Source organism: Emydura macquarii, unplaced genomic scaffold (assembly GCF_026122565.2).
Source record: "Emydura macquarii macquarii isolate MOO-44397 ecotype Brisbane River unplaced genomic scaffold, CSIRO-AGI_Emac_v2 contig_902, whole genome shotgun sequence".
Taxonomy (NCBI): Eukaryota; Metazoa; Chordata; order Testudines; family Chelidae; genus Emydura; species Emydura macquarii.
Window position 1 is genome coordinate 3921 of NW_027131039.1, and position 16148 is coordinate 20068.

At 43.1% G+C, this 16148-nt stretch overlaps 1 protein-coding gene across 1 annotated transcript; it reads right to left on the reverse strand.

Moving 5' to 3' along the window:
- Window positions 1-3437: 3437 nt before the first annotated feature.
- On the reverse strand, window positions 3438-16142 carry LOC137149880 (butyrophilin subfamily 1 member A1-like). Its single transcript, XM_067543500.1, has 5 exons — window positions 16042-16142; window positions 13596-13877; window positions 8763-8783; window positions 7222-7248; window positions 3438-4087 (listed from the first exon to the last, which is right to left on the reverse strand). Exons 2-5 carry the CDS (start codon window positions 13816-13818, stop codon window positions 3561-3563), a joined length of 798 nt encoding a protein of 265 aa, XP_067399601.1. The 5' UTR covers window positions 13819-13877; window positions 16042-16142; the 3' UTR covers window positions 3438-3560.
- Window positions 16143-16148: the final 6 nt, after the last annotated feature.

Consider the following 16148-nt stretch of genomic DNA (forward strand, 5'->3'; position numbering starts at 1 on the left):
GTAGGAATGGGGGGAGGGGGCAGGCTGTGGGATGGGTGAGCACAGGAGGGAAAACACTAGAAGATCACCTGCCCCCTGGATTTTTTTTTTTTGATTTTTTTTTTTAATTGTAACCTGAAAACCAGACTTTTAAATGCTTCAATATTTTAAAACTTTTGCTGGGCAACTAGTCAGTGGGAGGTGAGTGCACTGATCACTGAGCAGGCACCACTGTTTGAGACAGGTATTAACATCCCAAACCTGCAAGGAGCTCCTTGGGAGCGCAGAGATCTGTCCCTGGGGGGAATCAGGCGACAGAGGCCAGGGGCAGTTCCCAGGTGCAGGAAGCAGCAGCAGGCCAAATGTGGCTGAGTGATGACTACAAATCACACCACACTGCAGTCACCAACGTGAGGTCTTTCCTTGTAAATAACGTCTCCTCTGTGAACAGCATCCACGTCCCAAAGAATGGCCGGGCCTGGAGGAAGCTAATTTGCAGCAATGTGTCTGGTTTAGTTGGGGTTGGTCCTGCTTTGAGCAGGGGGTTAGACTAGATACCCTCCTGAGGTCCCAGCCCTCCTTCATCTGCTATGATTCTATACATCCGTGCAGGAATGGACCCATTCACAATGTACTTCAATGGCTGCAACAGTGTGTCCAGTTCAAAGAGCAGCCCTTATAACCTGCTGTATCTACAGCCACACCTGTAAGAATCATCTCTCGATACAATTGAATTTCCTCTTTTGGCTCTAGGTGGGTTCTAGGGTGACCAGATGGCCCGATTTTATAGGCACAGTCCCGATATTCAGAGATTTTTCTTATATAGGCACCTACTGCCCCCCCACCCCAATCTCCTGTCCTGATTTTTCACACTTGCTACCTGGTCATCTTAGTGGGCTCTCCCCAGAGTCTGCCAAGCCACCACCTCAGGGCTGGAAAGGGCCAAGCCAGGGGAGAGATGGGAGGGAAGCAATGGAGACCAGGAGGTTAGAACGAGGAAGCCAGTCAGAGGCGGTGCATAGGTCTTTTGCCTGGGGACACTATGCCGAGGAGCACCGGATATTTAAATCAGCCAGTACTGACAGGGTCAGCTCAGCAGGGCTGTGGCTGTGTTTTAAGAAAAAATTTGAATCTTCCCATCTGACAGGATTTGAAATGATTGCAACTTTCCAGGCCCTCTGGTGCTTTACTTTCAAACTCAGCAAATGCTGGCAGAGGACAGCCAATGTATCAGTGTGGAACAAAAAGGGCTTCTTAAAAAACCTGTAAGGAAAGGAAAGGCTATTAGTTGCCTCCGTGTCTTTCCATTAACTGCAATAGTTCACCATTGTCTTCTCCTGGGCTGGACAATGGATGGCTACTTGAGGCCAGTTCCATGTAAACAACTGGATTTGGAGGTGCCCCGCCCCACTTGATTGCTCATCACCCAGCCATAAAGCGTAGCTAACATTGCACCGCAGGTCACGATCCCAGTTTTCTATCTACACAAATACATACACTCATAATCACAGTCTGTCTGCATATCTGACAATGACCAGCAAAGTCAGAACATGGCAAGCTTCCATAAAAGACCTTGCTCAATATATTTTTATAGTACTATGACAGTATGCAATCACTTGGTTTAACTGCTTATTTTGGGGGTTAAACCTGCTGTTTGCCCCTTGGGGTCTCTGGACCCTCATTGTCACAACAGATGCCTGTTTCAACATTTCTTTTCTTTTTTTAAACCAGAAGGTATCTTCAGAGTTTATTTTCTATAAGCTGTTGGTTGCTGTTTACAACCCCATCCCTCTATCTCACCACAATTGGTATATATCTCAGTACCCCAAGAACAGACCCCTCCTTCCAGTTTGATTTACTTTAGAAGTTAAAGCTCCAAGCAAGCAAAGCAACCACTGAGGTGTATAACTTTAAATATGTCGTTAGTCCCATTGAATTTAATAGGCCTACACACATACTTAAAGCTAAGCATGTGCTTAAGTGCTTTGCTAGATTAGAGACTAAGAAAACAACCGGACAAGTACAAAGAATAGTAAAGTTTCCCTGAGAGCAGCACAATGTGTATTCCTTGTAATTGGTCAAGTTGAAAAATTTCCTTTAAAATTGGTTTTTGACAGAAAATTGAGCTTTTGACCACATGAAATCTTCCTCACACACATTATAGAAAATTTCAATTTTTGGTTAAAAACTGAAACAGTTTTGGTTGAAAACTTGTCAGGTTTTGTGTGTGTGTGTGTGTGTGTGTATTTCAGTTTTGGATGAGAAGTTAAAAATTTCTATGGAGCATTCAACAAAAACATTTGTTCTTCAATTTACCCTAAGTTTTTTGGGGGGAGGAGAGTGAAAGGGAGAGAGATATTTTCCGAACAGCTCTACCTATAATCTTTTCAGAGGAAAGATGGCGTCTTTTCACTGTTTGTAAAGTGCACAACATAGTGTGGTCCCATAACTGTTGGAGCTTTTGGGTATTACCCTGTATAAATGCTTAATAACAATAATTAAAAAATAAATAATAAAATGTGCACCGAACTAAACATAATACAGCAGTGTCCTCTTGCAGAGTTTAGAAAGAAGAGTGCCTGAAACTTAATGGTTTGATCCAACTTCCCCAGTCGTCAGTTTCTGTCGGCCAATCAGAAAATTCCAGTGATGTTATTTCCTAACAGTTTTTTATGAATTGGACAGACTGGACAATAGGGGTGCATGATCAGATCTTGAACGCAGGAAAGCACGATCAGAAGAGTTACATAAATCACAAGAATCACAATGTCAGATGGAAAGAAACTGATCACAACTCCTCCCAGGGCATGTTTACACCACAAAATTAAGTTGAGCTAACTTATGTCAGCAAACAGCTGTTGCAGTAATTACATCACTTGAGCGGGTCTACGTGTTGCTCGAGTCAGCAGTGTGCATCCTCACCGGAGCAGATGCCGAGGGATCTATTGAGCGGGCAGTAGACCCATTCAATGAACCCCAGAAGTCCTCTCCGGTCGATGCCATAAATCCATCCTGTGAAAAGTGTAAGGTTGTATCGACCAGAAGGCATCTCCCGTTGGCACAGCGCAGTGGAGACATTGCGGAAAGTCAAAATTAGTAAGTTGACAGGAGATATGCAAACTACGTAGTGTATCTCCCGTCGACTGCCGGTGGCTGTATAGCCCAGGCCTGACACCGCATTGACCTTCACTCTACACCTCTCGTGGGGGTGCAGTTATTAAGTTGGAGTGGCGGGGCAGTTACATCAGCAAGAGAAATTTTAGTGTAGACACTGCCCTAGCTTGGTTGACGTAAGCTGCCTTGTGTCAAACCAACCCTGTAGTGTAGACCAGGCCTCACACGACTGTCTAATGGGGAAGCAGACCCATCTCCCCGCTCCACAAATTGCAGCTGAAATAATCAATAAAATAGAGCAGGAAAGAGCAGAAAATGCATCCATTATTTCAAAATAACTTTATTCACAAGACATTAGTGTGAGGCTAAAAAGGAGCTAAGAGGGATCTTTTATGAACAGAATAAAAACGTCCTAGGTTTGTGAGAACACATTTGAGTGAGTCCAAGTGGAATAATTTATCCTTTTCTCAGGGACGCAGTCTGAGCTGGGCTCCTGCACCCCCAACCCGGAAGAAGGGACGAATTTTCTCTCCCATGAAAGAAACCGAGGAGAAAGAGAAGAACGGTTCCACGTTATCAGCATCAAAAAATTCCACCAGCCCAGCTTCATAGTCTAGAGAAACCCGAATCTTCTCCGGTTTCCTACTTAGGGACAGCTCACTCACAGGGCTAGAGAGAGCCCAGAACTGACCAGACCACTGTCGCTCGATAGCCCAGATTCCCTCCTCAGGCTTAAGGTCCAATACTCCTTCCTTCATCTTCACAGACTCTCTGGCGACTCCCACAGCCCAGCCTCCTTTGCTCCCAACTTCCACCCCCCAGTAATGTCTCCCAGAGGTGAATCCCTCATAGCCCAGCACACAGGGAGAATAACGAAATCCCCCTCGACTGGTGGCGGACAGCTCTTGTTTTTTGTCTCTCCGTCTCACACTTTTGCAGTCTGCAGAGATGATGAGGTGGGGATTTGCTGTGTCTGGATCCAGAGTTATATGGACTAGGGGAGAGAAAGAATCAGAGCATTAGGGGCAGAGCTCAGCCCTGGAGGAAGGTTTGATCATGTAATTGACAAGAATCTTCCCCAGGTGGAGCCTGAAACAATTTACTTCCTTCCTCTTGACTGTATATTGGGGGGAGGAAGGACAACTGGAGGATGAACACATTTTTAATCAATATTTTAAAATGATCACAAATGTTATCACCATATTTATAAAAACTTTTCATTTGCCAAAAAACATGTTTTGGATAAATAAATAAGAAAATCAATTTTGACTGTTTTTAAATTACACAAATTTCTCATAAAATCATAAAAAAGAAAAATGTTAAACACTTAAAAATGAAAGCACTTACAAATATTTTTTGAAAAATACTCCCTTTCCGCCCCTGCCCCCCATTTTCCAGCCAGGAGAGATCTGCCGGTGTTCAAGCCTCTGCTTTCTCATCCTGAAGCTGAGATCAGAGATCATTGCAAGAACTGCGGGATCCCCTCAGGTAGGAACAGGGGAAAGAGCAGAATGGTTATGTTGAAATGTGCAGGTGTGTGTGTACGCTCTTCAATTTAAAAAAAGAAATCAAAGACCTCCTTAAAACCAATGGGTGTGCTGAGCTCACTCTGTCATCATCAGTGGAAGGAGCAATCAAGACCCTTTACATAGCAAAAACATCTGGAAACAACAAATGCAGGACAAAGCTAAGCTGCATGGTCTGAAACGTTTCCATTGTTGGGGATAGAGGCTAGGGGTTGCAGTCAGAGAGAGAGAGAGAGAGAGAGTATTGTCTGTGGCATTCTCCCTGTAAATCTGTGAAAGTGACCCTGAGATGAAGGGTGAATAGAGGAAGCAATCCATGAAGGGACACTCAATGTTTACAACACCTACCTTTTAGGACCTAGAAAATCAGTGTGGAAACAATGGGAACCCCAGATTCTGAGTGAGGTGCCTAGGCTTTGTATATGAATGGGGAGAGACAGACCTAAAGCTACGTCTACACAACACACCACTGGTGGTAGGCTGTAGGGTATGTGTAGCAACAAGCCGCAGTGACAATCCGGCTGTATCATCACTGCGGTGTGCAGCTACACACTTCAGTGAAAGGCTCTGGCAAGGTGGAGGCAATGGGGAAAGACTCTGGCAGTGGAGAGCTCTTGGAGACTTTTCCCACTGCCTCCCCCCGTACCAGAGCCTTCCCCCATTGCTGGAGTCTTTCCCTGTGGCGGGGAAAGGCTCCGGCAGCTCCCTACAGAGGGGAAAGGCTCTGGCAGGGGAAGGCAGCAGCACACTCTGCGGGAGGCACCGTGCGGGCATGTAGAGAGCCATAGAGGGCACATACCCACAGGGTTCACGGGTGTTTTTCTTCTACTCACATAAGCCGTACCTCACTGCCTACATTGCTATTTGCACCCATGCTAGCTGGGGGTGTGGTGTATGGATCCTATCCACTGCCACAAGGATACTGTGCACAGTAAATGCACCTTAAGAAGGGGATTCACAAAAGCCAGCGTGCCAGACAGGGAGCTGCCTAAACTACGGGGTGGAAGCGATGTGTGTTAAGCCCTTCCCCTCTCCTGGAGATAGTGCCTAAGTCTGGACAGCAGGGAGGTGCGTATCTCTGCTTGCGATCCACGAACCTGGGGAATGTAGGCAGCTGGACGCAGGGCCCAAGCATAATTTTTCCGGGCCCAGTACAAACTTGTAACACGGGCCCCCTCCCACACCCATGCCACAATCCCTCATCCCAGGCATACAATCTCACGAACCATGGTAATGGGGGTTGCAGCCTGGGCCGGGCCCCCAGGGACTCGGGGCCCCATTAAAGTGTATCCTTCCCCACCCCCCCCCATGTGGGGGCCCTGGCTGAACGACTATCTTGCCCTGCAGGGCCTGAGCTGGTAGATGTGCTCAGAGGGTGACTAGCTGTACACAAAACTGAGGGGAGAAGGAGAGAGATATACATATCCTCATGTTATAACCTTTAATCCAGTGGTTGGGGAACTCACTGGGCTGTAGGAGACCACTACTCAAGTCCCCTCTCTGCCTGCTCAGGAGAAGGGAATAAAATACAGACTCCCATCTCTCAGGTTAGAGCTCTGGCCCACAGTGCCAGAACCTTGGTAGAAATGGGGGGACATGAGGTCCTGCCCCTTCTGTGGCCCTCATCCCCTGCTCCTCCTGTCCCCCCAAGGCCCCACCCCCTGGCCCGACCAAACACCTCGCTGTGGTAAGAGCCACCCAAGGAGCCCAAGAGCAGCCCTCGCCCATGTCCCTGCCTCCGGCTTTTTAAATCCGTTCTCCTCACAGGTGGAGAGGGACTTGGACAGGGGGTTGCCACATGCCCTAAGCACTGGGTTGAAGGCCACAAGGCGACTTTTCTTTCAGCTGTTCTATGCAGAGCTATATGGCCTCTAAGACCACCTACCACACTGGGTCCCACAGAAAACATAGGCCGTCTTCCCTGGTTCTTGGCTCACACGGGGACATAGGTGGGAAATAGGCTCCTGGGTGCCTAGAGGGAGGCAGCAGTGTGCCTGGCCAGAGGCAGAAGTTGGGGAACTTCCACTGCAAAAACATGGGCCCCGTGTGAGTTCAGACACCTCCAGGGTTAGGGGGTAGCCAGGCAGGGGCTTTGTGGATCACAGTGGTGCCTAAAACCAGGACTTCAGTGCCTTAGTCTGGGTTGGTGGATCTGGGCCCCCTTGGGCATGCAGCCTGCTCGTGTGGCAGGCCATGGGATTCCTGAGAAAGGAAACTGCCTGCCACACAATGGTTGATGGAATTCAACGTTGATATATGCAAAGTGATGCACTTTGGAGAACGTAATCCCAAGTGTACGTACAAAATGATGGGGTCTAAATTAAGTGTTGCCACTCAAGAAAGGGACCTTGGAGTCATCGTGGATAGTTCCAAGGTTGCCAACTCTCCAAGATTTTCTTGGAGTCTCCAGGAATTAAAGATTAATCTTTTATTAAAGATTATGTTATGCAATGGAACCTCCAGGAATACGTTCCACCAAATTGTCAACCTTACCCTGAAAACATCCACTCAGTGTGTAGTGGCAGCCAAAAAACAAACAGAATGTTAGGAACCATTAGGGGACGTAGGATTTAGACTTTGATAAAATATAAACATTTATTACCTGCTTCCGCAAGGCATTTTTTCCACTCTGCAACCAAACAAGAAGAAATTAGAACTCAGCTGAATTAATGTTATATTAGGAGGCATCAATATTATACAGAATGAAATGTGAGGAGTGAAAAGAGGCAAACAGTTATAAGTAAAACGGGTAAAAAAAAACTTGTGTGAAAACTTTTCCCACAAAAAAATATGTAATTGAAATGGTAATTTTTGGAGGAAAAATAATGATTCCCATGAGGGAAAAAAATCTCTTTTTCTGAGGGGGAAATGTTGAAATAATAATAATTAAAAAAAACATTTAAATAAAAATTTAGAAATGAGACAATTTGTTTCATTTCAATTTAAAATATCATTTTTTCCATTTACTTTTCCCATCTGAGAAACAAACAAAACAATATTTTGTGCTGAAATGTCAATTTGAATGTCAATTTTCATTTTGTTTTGAACAAAAATGTTGAAATTACCTCTTTCAACATTTTTGTATCAAAACTATTAGAACTTTTTGGTTCTAATTTTTTGGGGGAGTAAGGGGGGGGGGGGCGACTTTTTTTTTGGAAACTAAGTTTCAAAGGGCAAAATGTCCAGCACATCTTCCAAACATCTCTAGTTAGAAATTCTAGTAAAAATACCATGAAATAATTTCAGAAATACATATATAGTGCATGAGCAGTTCTCTTTCAAAGTCTACACAATTAATAGCGAGTTTACAGAAATTTCCAATAACTAGTATTTATTTCTGTATTATCACTTAAAGATAATTTTAGCATATCTCCAGGTTAAAACAAAAACAAAAAAAAACCTCCTTTTATTACAGGTCTAATGCTTCCCTCACTGTTGTTCATGGCAAATCCACAATTATATTCTATGGACCTGATTTCAAATCTCACGAGAGAGAAGAAAAGGACCCCACTAGTTTACTAAGCTCTGTATCCAACCCAGTTCGAACAGGTCTGAACCCATCATCACTATTTTCAAAGCTTTGAAACAACAACAGGAAAAAAAAAGTTACTAATATTAATATTTTGATAACTTGCTTTATGCATTTATTGTATCTTTGATTCTTAGAAACAGAAATTTCCATCTTCAGCGCCTCATGTCCTTACTAGAAAGTAGAGGTTTAGGCATATGCAAAATTTTCACATGTGCATAAGTCCCATTGCCTTCAAGGGGACAAAAACAGATGCCTAATTTAAGCATGTGCTTAAGTGCTGCCCGAAACAGGGAGAGACTTAAATACTTGTTTAAGTGCTTTGCTGAATCTGGACTTGAGATTTTCCCTTTATTTTCTATGTTAAATCTCATGCCTTTATTATATTAGATTGCCAGTACCAAAATTAGGGGTGAAATGTCATTTCTATTCAACCTCCCTGGTTTTAGTCATCTATAACCCCCCCCCCCCCAATTTTATTTTGATGTGAAATTCCACATATTTAATATTAACTCACCCCACAACAGCTTTTAAAACTTAAAGTAAAAACCATTCTGAGAATACAGCTGTAGGCAAATGACTTTACTTGTGAAAGGAGAGGGAATAACACTTACTGCGATCTTCACCCTTCTTCTCTAAAAAATAAGCAGAAATAAATACACGGTATTATTGTTATTATTATTACTACATTTCTTTTCCCCATGGATCCACAGTGAAAGGACTATGTCCTGTATGGTCAAGACTACTTGCACCTACCACAGGGACTGCATTGGCACGTCTGTGCATCCACTACATGAAAGACAAAGTGACTCTGCTCTGAACACAAACAAGCATGTTGAAAAGCTGGGGTAGACCCAGGATGGGGGCCCAGATCTCTTGGCTTCAGGAACCACAAAACTGGTGCCAAGTGAAATTGATCATTGCTTGGCTGTCTTGTTTGGGTTCCTGAGTTTAGAATACGCCCAACATGACACACCCTCTGTCTGATTTTTCAGAAGAGCTCAGCCTCTACGGTAACCCAGGCTCCTGGAGTCTCAGAGTGTGTCTTCATTGCAGAGTTAAGTGGAGTGACTGGCACCTAGGTCTGAGCACCAAGGTTAGCCTAGCCTCATCTGTGGCCACATTGCAAACACACACTCAGAAAGTTACTGTGTCCTCACTACCATCACACTCACCTGTGTGCAACACTGAGACTTCTGGGGACATATCCCATGGTTCCTTGGGCTATTCTAAGTTGAGCCACTCTACAATTCTTTGCCAGTGATTTTTGAGAGAACCTGTCTGTCCTTCTGGGCACACAGGGGGAATTATGGGAAGGGACTGGAAGATTTGGCCTGAGTTCTCAGTGTAATACCAGCCGGAATAAAAGCAGAGCCCTTGCTTTAACTCACACCTCAGCTGTGTCAGCTAGGCTAGGCGGAAACAACCACTAAATACAGGCCAGACGATTGGGTGCATGAATGGAAGAGGAGGTAAGGACACCAGTAAGAGATACGACTAATTTTGCAGTCAACAGTTACCCCCTAGATTAATCACACAAAAACAGAGGCATTCAAATCAGTGATGGCTTGTGACAATTTGGGACTAATCTGTGCTGCATATTTCACTTTAGACAATTATATTTTGGTTCTACACCCTAGATTTCAGTTGGGAAGTCCAACAAACTAAATTATAAGTTTTTCTTTGTTTTGTTCTTAAGAAATGGTAATAAAAAACCAAAAACAACAAATGGAGCTCTGATGAACATTCCCATATTTAGGGTGCTGTAAATTGGGAACTCTTTGTTCAATCACCTCAAATGCTGCAGGGAAAAAAAAAAAAAAAAAAAAAAATCGCTCTCAGCACTAGACCTCTAATTTTTTTATGCTGCTATCACTGTTTTGCAATTTTAGAGAGGGGAACAAAGTCTGACTAGAAATAATTTGAAAATTAAGCAACAACCTAAACTATAGAGTCATCGCTGTCACTCCATAAACATCCAAACATCTTTATTTATTTATTAAGAGAAAGTCTCTTTATAGTTTATTTTCTTATTTAATGTATTACCTTTTGTTTTAAAGTAATAAATTATGAAGACAATTAAAATAACCAAAATAACCACGATGGTGCACAGAACTGCTATCCAAGGAGAGCCCTTCGGGAAAAAAAGGTTCTGGAAAAAAAAATTGAACTTACATTACTTTGGGAGCAAGGACAAATATCAAATGGTTTTTAAATCACATATATCCTCAGCAAAATTTGGGTGAGACAAGGAATCAGACATGCTCCTATCTACACTATACAAGTGGTCAGAAACAGACTTAAAAACTGGTTCTAACCAAGATAATTTTAACAGTGATGTACTGTGAATAAGTGGGCCTGGCTTGATTCACTGCTGTGATATCATTCAGTGTTGTGATATCACATAATAATTATTTGTAGTGAACAGTTTTTGACAATCAATCCATAAAATAACACTGCTCACACAGAAAACATGCTAAATTGAAGAATTCAGATTCTCTTCAGTAGTGTGAGTCTATATTACCTTATAATAAACATTAGAGTTAAAAAAAAAAATTAGCTCTCTCACCTGCAAATTTCCAGACTTTCAAAGGTGGGGGTTTCTTGTAATTTAATCTTAACTCTGAATTTCTTGGCTTCTAACTTCCCCCCCACCAACTTTATAGTTCCTAAAGGTAATATGCACTCAAATTTCTACTACTACTAACAATAACATAACAAGACAATAACAATGTAACAATCACTGGGAAAATGTGAAAAAATATAACAGAGAAATACACAGAAATATCAAAGAAAGAAATAGATGAGGCACTGAGAGGAATGAAAAATTGGAAAGCAGTAGGATGAGATGGGATGCATGGATTCTGGCTGAAATGCCTAACCACTCTGTGATCGCCTACGTGAAAAACTTAAATGTTTGAAGAGCAGATGCCCAAAATGGATGGTGACCGAATCATCTTCTTACAAAAAAAGAAAGAATGCAGGAGTGATTTTCAGAGGTAGGGGCTGATCAAGTTTTTACCAACTATGTGGAAACCTGTAATGGCAATTCTGGCAAGGAAGATTTGAATGGTGCTAATTTGCAGTGGAATGCTGCCTTCTGAGCAAAATGTCTGCACAACAAACACGGAAGGGATGAAAAACCACTTCATGATCAACAGAAGGATCATAAAAGACGCAAAGCAGAAAGAAGAAAAACCTAGAGAGGTGTGGTTAGTGTTGCCAGATCCTTTTTAATGGTTAATAATACTTGTAATGGTTGCCAATTGATCTGGTTAATGGACTGAGGGTTCTTGTCCCAGAATCAGCCTACACAGAACTCAAATCCAGGAGCTCAGTATCTTGTACTCACACCCTTCCCTGAGGACCCGGTGGTAAGAGACAAAGGACCAGCCAAGCGTCTGGCCTGCCAAATGAGTCCGATTGTCCTGGTTCCTCAATGCTTAAGGTTGACTTTGATAACAATAGAGCTGACGGTCCAATGATGGAAAACTAACAATCTGGACATGGATGGTTTGCCCTATCATCATGCTATTGCTCAGTCTTCCATGCCCAAATCTAATTTCCTCACCCTTATAATATCGGGGTGCACTTCTCCTAGAGTTAACATATTCATACATATTAATGGCATTTATCTCATTATCATATTCATCACTTCTTACTCCAGCGAGTCTGTGGTTTTCACTTCCTTGTTCCTGTGCTTGTTTTAGGTTTCAGCTCATGCTATCAAGGAAATTATTCCAAAATCTAAGGGTAAATGTCTGGCCATTTAGCTAGGCTAGAAGTTAGCATAAATATAGTAGGGCTCTAACTTGCTTAAACTAATAACTTACAGGATACAAGCCTGTTGGTTTCTTGTGTTACAGCTGAACAAAATGAAAGATAGCAACGAAGGATGGATTAGACTAGTCTACCAAAAAGCATATGACGGAGTCCCACGTTCATGGATCACTGAGACACTGAAGAAGAGCAAGATTCATCTCAAGATCATTTTCTTTCTGCAGCAATGAATAGTTAAGTGGAACACACGACCCTGCCAGGAAGAGACTCTCACTGATGAGGTTCCAGATCAAAAGGGGGCTCTTTCAAGGGGATTCTGTATCATCAGGGCTGTTTGAGGTTGCCAACGTGGATGTCCCATGAGACAAACTGGAGTTTTCACATTAGGAAATAACCACCAGTTAACCTTCTGCTATAGATGGATTATTTGAAAGTACATGGACACTCACAAAGGGAGATATAGAGACTGATGACCTGTGAGAACAGTTTAGTGAAGACAAAGCTATGGTTTGGATTAACGAAACGTAAAGAGAAACAAGCACAATCAGATGGCAGACAAGTCAACAAAAGCACTATCCAGAGTCTCTCTCAGCATGGTCCCTACAAATAGCTCAGAATGAGGCAACTGTCAGGAGGTACAACATAAGGAAGTCAATGATGATGGTAAGGAAACAATATTACACACAAGTAAAAACTACTCTAAAGGCTATGAAAAATTTGATCTGAGCCACCAATGTCAGCGTGATGCCAGCAGCACGGTACACTGCTGGAGTGATCAAATGTAATCGAGCGGAGAAGAAAAAGCTGGCATTGAAACAAGAAAGCTCCTGATGATGCAGAGAGAGTAATGAATGTCAATCAAGACATGGAGAGGATGGACTGTACATTCAATGATGTTATGGAGGGAAAGCCTTTCTGTGTGTGGAGGAAGCAATGGACAATGAAGAATGCAACATCAAAATACATTAGGAGTCAGCCAGAATAAAAGCCCATCTGGTCGCTATCATGCTGGGTAGATGAGGGGGGAGAGCATTTGTCATATTGGTTAACATCAGTGTGTCAAAATTATAATAATTCATGCGAGATATGCCATGTCAGGTACTGTTAGAAAGGTTATAATGTGCTAAGTCAGATGACAATACTTACGTTCATGTGTGATATGTGAAATCGAAGTTATAGATATATTTGATATATCTGTATTTCAAATGGTGCTGTCTGAGTAGCCTGCTTAATGGCCCATTAAAATATCCCCAGGTGCAAAGGGCCCAGGGGGAGAAGCCAGAGATATACCTGGTGAGGCACCAGGACTTGCCCATGTGACTCTGGACTCCATTTTAGTTTCTGTAAAACTCTACAAACTGCATGGCCAGAGCCAGAGGGTATATAAAGCAGAGGCCTTGGGAATCCATTTGGTCTTCAGTCACCGGTCTTTCAGTTGGGACACAGCTTCAAACACCTATCTATCTCTGAATCAAGTCATCTGCAACTGAAGCTGTGAACAAAGGACTGAGGCCCATCCAGTTACTGGATGTATATCAGAGGAACTATACAAGCCTGCAACTCCACAATTTTTCTAGAAACCTGATGTCTATGGACTCTTCATCATTGGTATGTATGGGATTTGCAGGCATGTTGATGGCCATATTGTGGCTTGGACAGTAACTGACCTGCTATATAAATTGCTGATTCCTTTTCTTGTCTGAGGAGTGTGTTCCTAATGTAACAGGAGATGTTCTGGTTTGAGGTTTCTGTTATTATTATAGAAGTTTGTGTTTCAAACAGGCCATTTTCCTGTTGGGATTTTGTTTCAGACAGCGATGGTAAATGTTGTCCAGCGAAATCTCTCCAGAAAACCTCAGGCTCTGGGTACCACCCAGCCGATCGGCACATGACTCGGATCCCTCCATCCTGATAACCCTCAACAGAGATGAGAGGAGCAGTGCCTAGAGCTGGAGGAGAGTGGGATAAAATTGTTTTAAATTTATATTGTGCGGTTTTGTTTTATCCATGTCACTCCCAGCATATTAGAGAGAGACAAGGAGGGTGAGCTTTTATTGGATCAACTTCTGTTGGTGAGAGAGAGAAGCTTTTGAGCTACAGAGAAGTTCTCCTCAGGTCTGGGAAACTAACGCAGCGTATCAACGCTAAATACAAGATGGAACATTCTGAGTTAATTTTCCAGCCCTGAAGATGAACTCTTTGTAACATCGAAAGCTGGTCTCTCTCCCCAACAGAAGTTGGCCCAGAAAGAAATATTACCTCATCGACCTTGTCCTTTCATTTTATGTTCTTATTTATATCAACATTCAGCACAAGGACTAAATATTTAAATCTTCAGCACAACAAGTGCATGGAAATGCACGATGGAAGCAGAACTTCCCACGTCAATTTGGTGACTTTCAGAAGCTAAGACTGAAGCCAGAAACTCTCAAAGATGCTAGGCAGTAGTGAAGGCCCTATGTCCCACATGGCATGAAGCACATAAGTCAAGTCATAAAAATTCACCTGTCTGGCTTATGGATACAGCATTAGAACAGGAGAAGACAGCAGTTCCCATATCTCAGGCTAGGTCTACTCTGAAGCTATGGGTGTGCGTAGCAGCTCACGTCCCTGTATCAGCACTAACTGCTCTCTAGCTGGTTCACAAAAAATAAAAGTGAAGATGCCACAACATGAGCTTCACTGCCGGCTGCTCAAGCGTGCATGTTCCCCAGGCTCTGAAGCCCAGGCCCCAGCATTCTCACTTCTATTTGTAGCGAGCTAGCTCGAGTGCGGTTGTGTGGGTAAATCCACAGGAGCTACTGTTCACATGCCGGCTGCAATGCACAGACCTTTACCTTCATCCACCACTACTAGCAGATGTTCAGGATGTGCTGAGCTCTGTGGCTAACGCTTGCTCGTGGAGGGTGAAAAACGAATGGGAGCCATTTGGCCATTTATCATTGGACACCCTTTTGAAAGTGTAGGGTGCCAGTCAGAGACAACCCATGCTTACCGACAGTGGGGAGAGGGGGTAACAGAGTGAGGGTAGCCAGCTTCAGCCATGTTACTGAGCATGCTCAGTAGAAGCCAATCAACAAATCTGGGGGACATGACCCCACACATACTCTGGCATTGCCTCTGGTGCCAGTCCCTTTTCCACAAGCAAATTAGACCTCTCTTCATAACGGGATTCTTATGGTATTCACAATCTTATCCATCCGTGCCCATCTTCTAATCCATTTAAGGGGGTCAATAGTTGAGAAAAATGCTAATGGGACATCTCTAGTCACATCCCGATTTCACAGTTTCCTTAGATCTGTATCAGTTGAATGAGAGACGTGATGGAGAAAGCATTAGTGTCTGTGACTGAGTATCTTTTAATAACGTATTTAGGAATGTGTCTCTGCTGATTTCAATAGGTCTATCAGTGGCCTCAGTAATCAGGAACAATGGTTCATCTCTGCTGCCTCTCATGGGTAAAATAGTTCCTATAGCATAGTTCACAGTAAATTTTCTTCCTGCCTAACGAAAGCAACCTATAGGATTAAACTCTTTTCATCTCTCCTGATTCAAGGCTCGACAAAGCCTACTGAAGATGTTACACCTCGCTACAAAGCTTCTTGTTGATTTCTGCGAGCTTTGGATCAGGCCCTCAGTGTGTATGTAAATTCAGTGGACTTGACTGTGATAGCACATATTTTGATTAATAGGTGCTCCATTATTTTGCTTTTTACTTTCGTCCGCACATCGTCTTTTCACTGAACGATTATTTGGCTGTCTCTCTGCCTTCTCAGTGTCTGACAGCAGTTGAGACACAGAGAAAACTGGGTCTGGCTGAATTAAGTGAAAGGCTGATTGGTCAGGAGTAGTTTTTGGAGGAACTGGGCCTTGTGGTTTGAAGATCCTCCTGGCTCCTTTGTTGTCCCTGGGTTCTCAAATTATAGCAATATTTCATGGATTACCAGGAGGATGCATCTCTACACCTCTCTGACAAACAAACAAAAAAGTAGAAAAAATACCTTAGATTTAGAAAGACACATGCCAAAATCTTATTGGGTACAAAACTACAAATGAGAAAAAAGAACAATCAAATACTATCACTAAAGGAAACACAGAGCACAAGTCACTGACCTGCTACCTTAAGTTCCAATAGAGCATCGGCATAAAAGGAAGTTGATTGAAAATAACACCTGTATTGTCCCTTATCTGAGGGTCTGATATTACGTAACCTCAAGGAG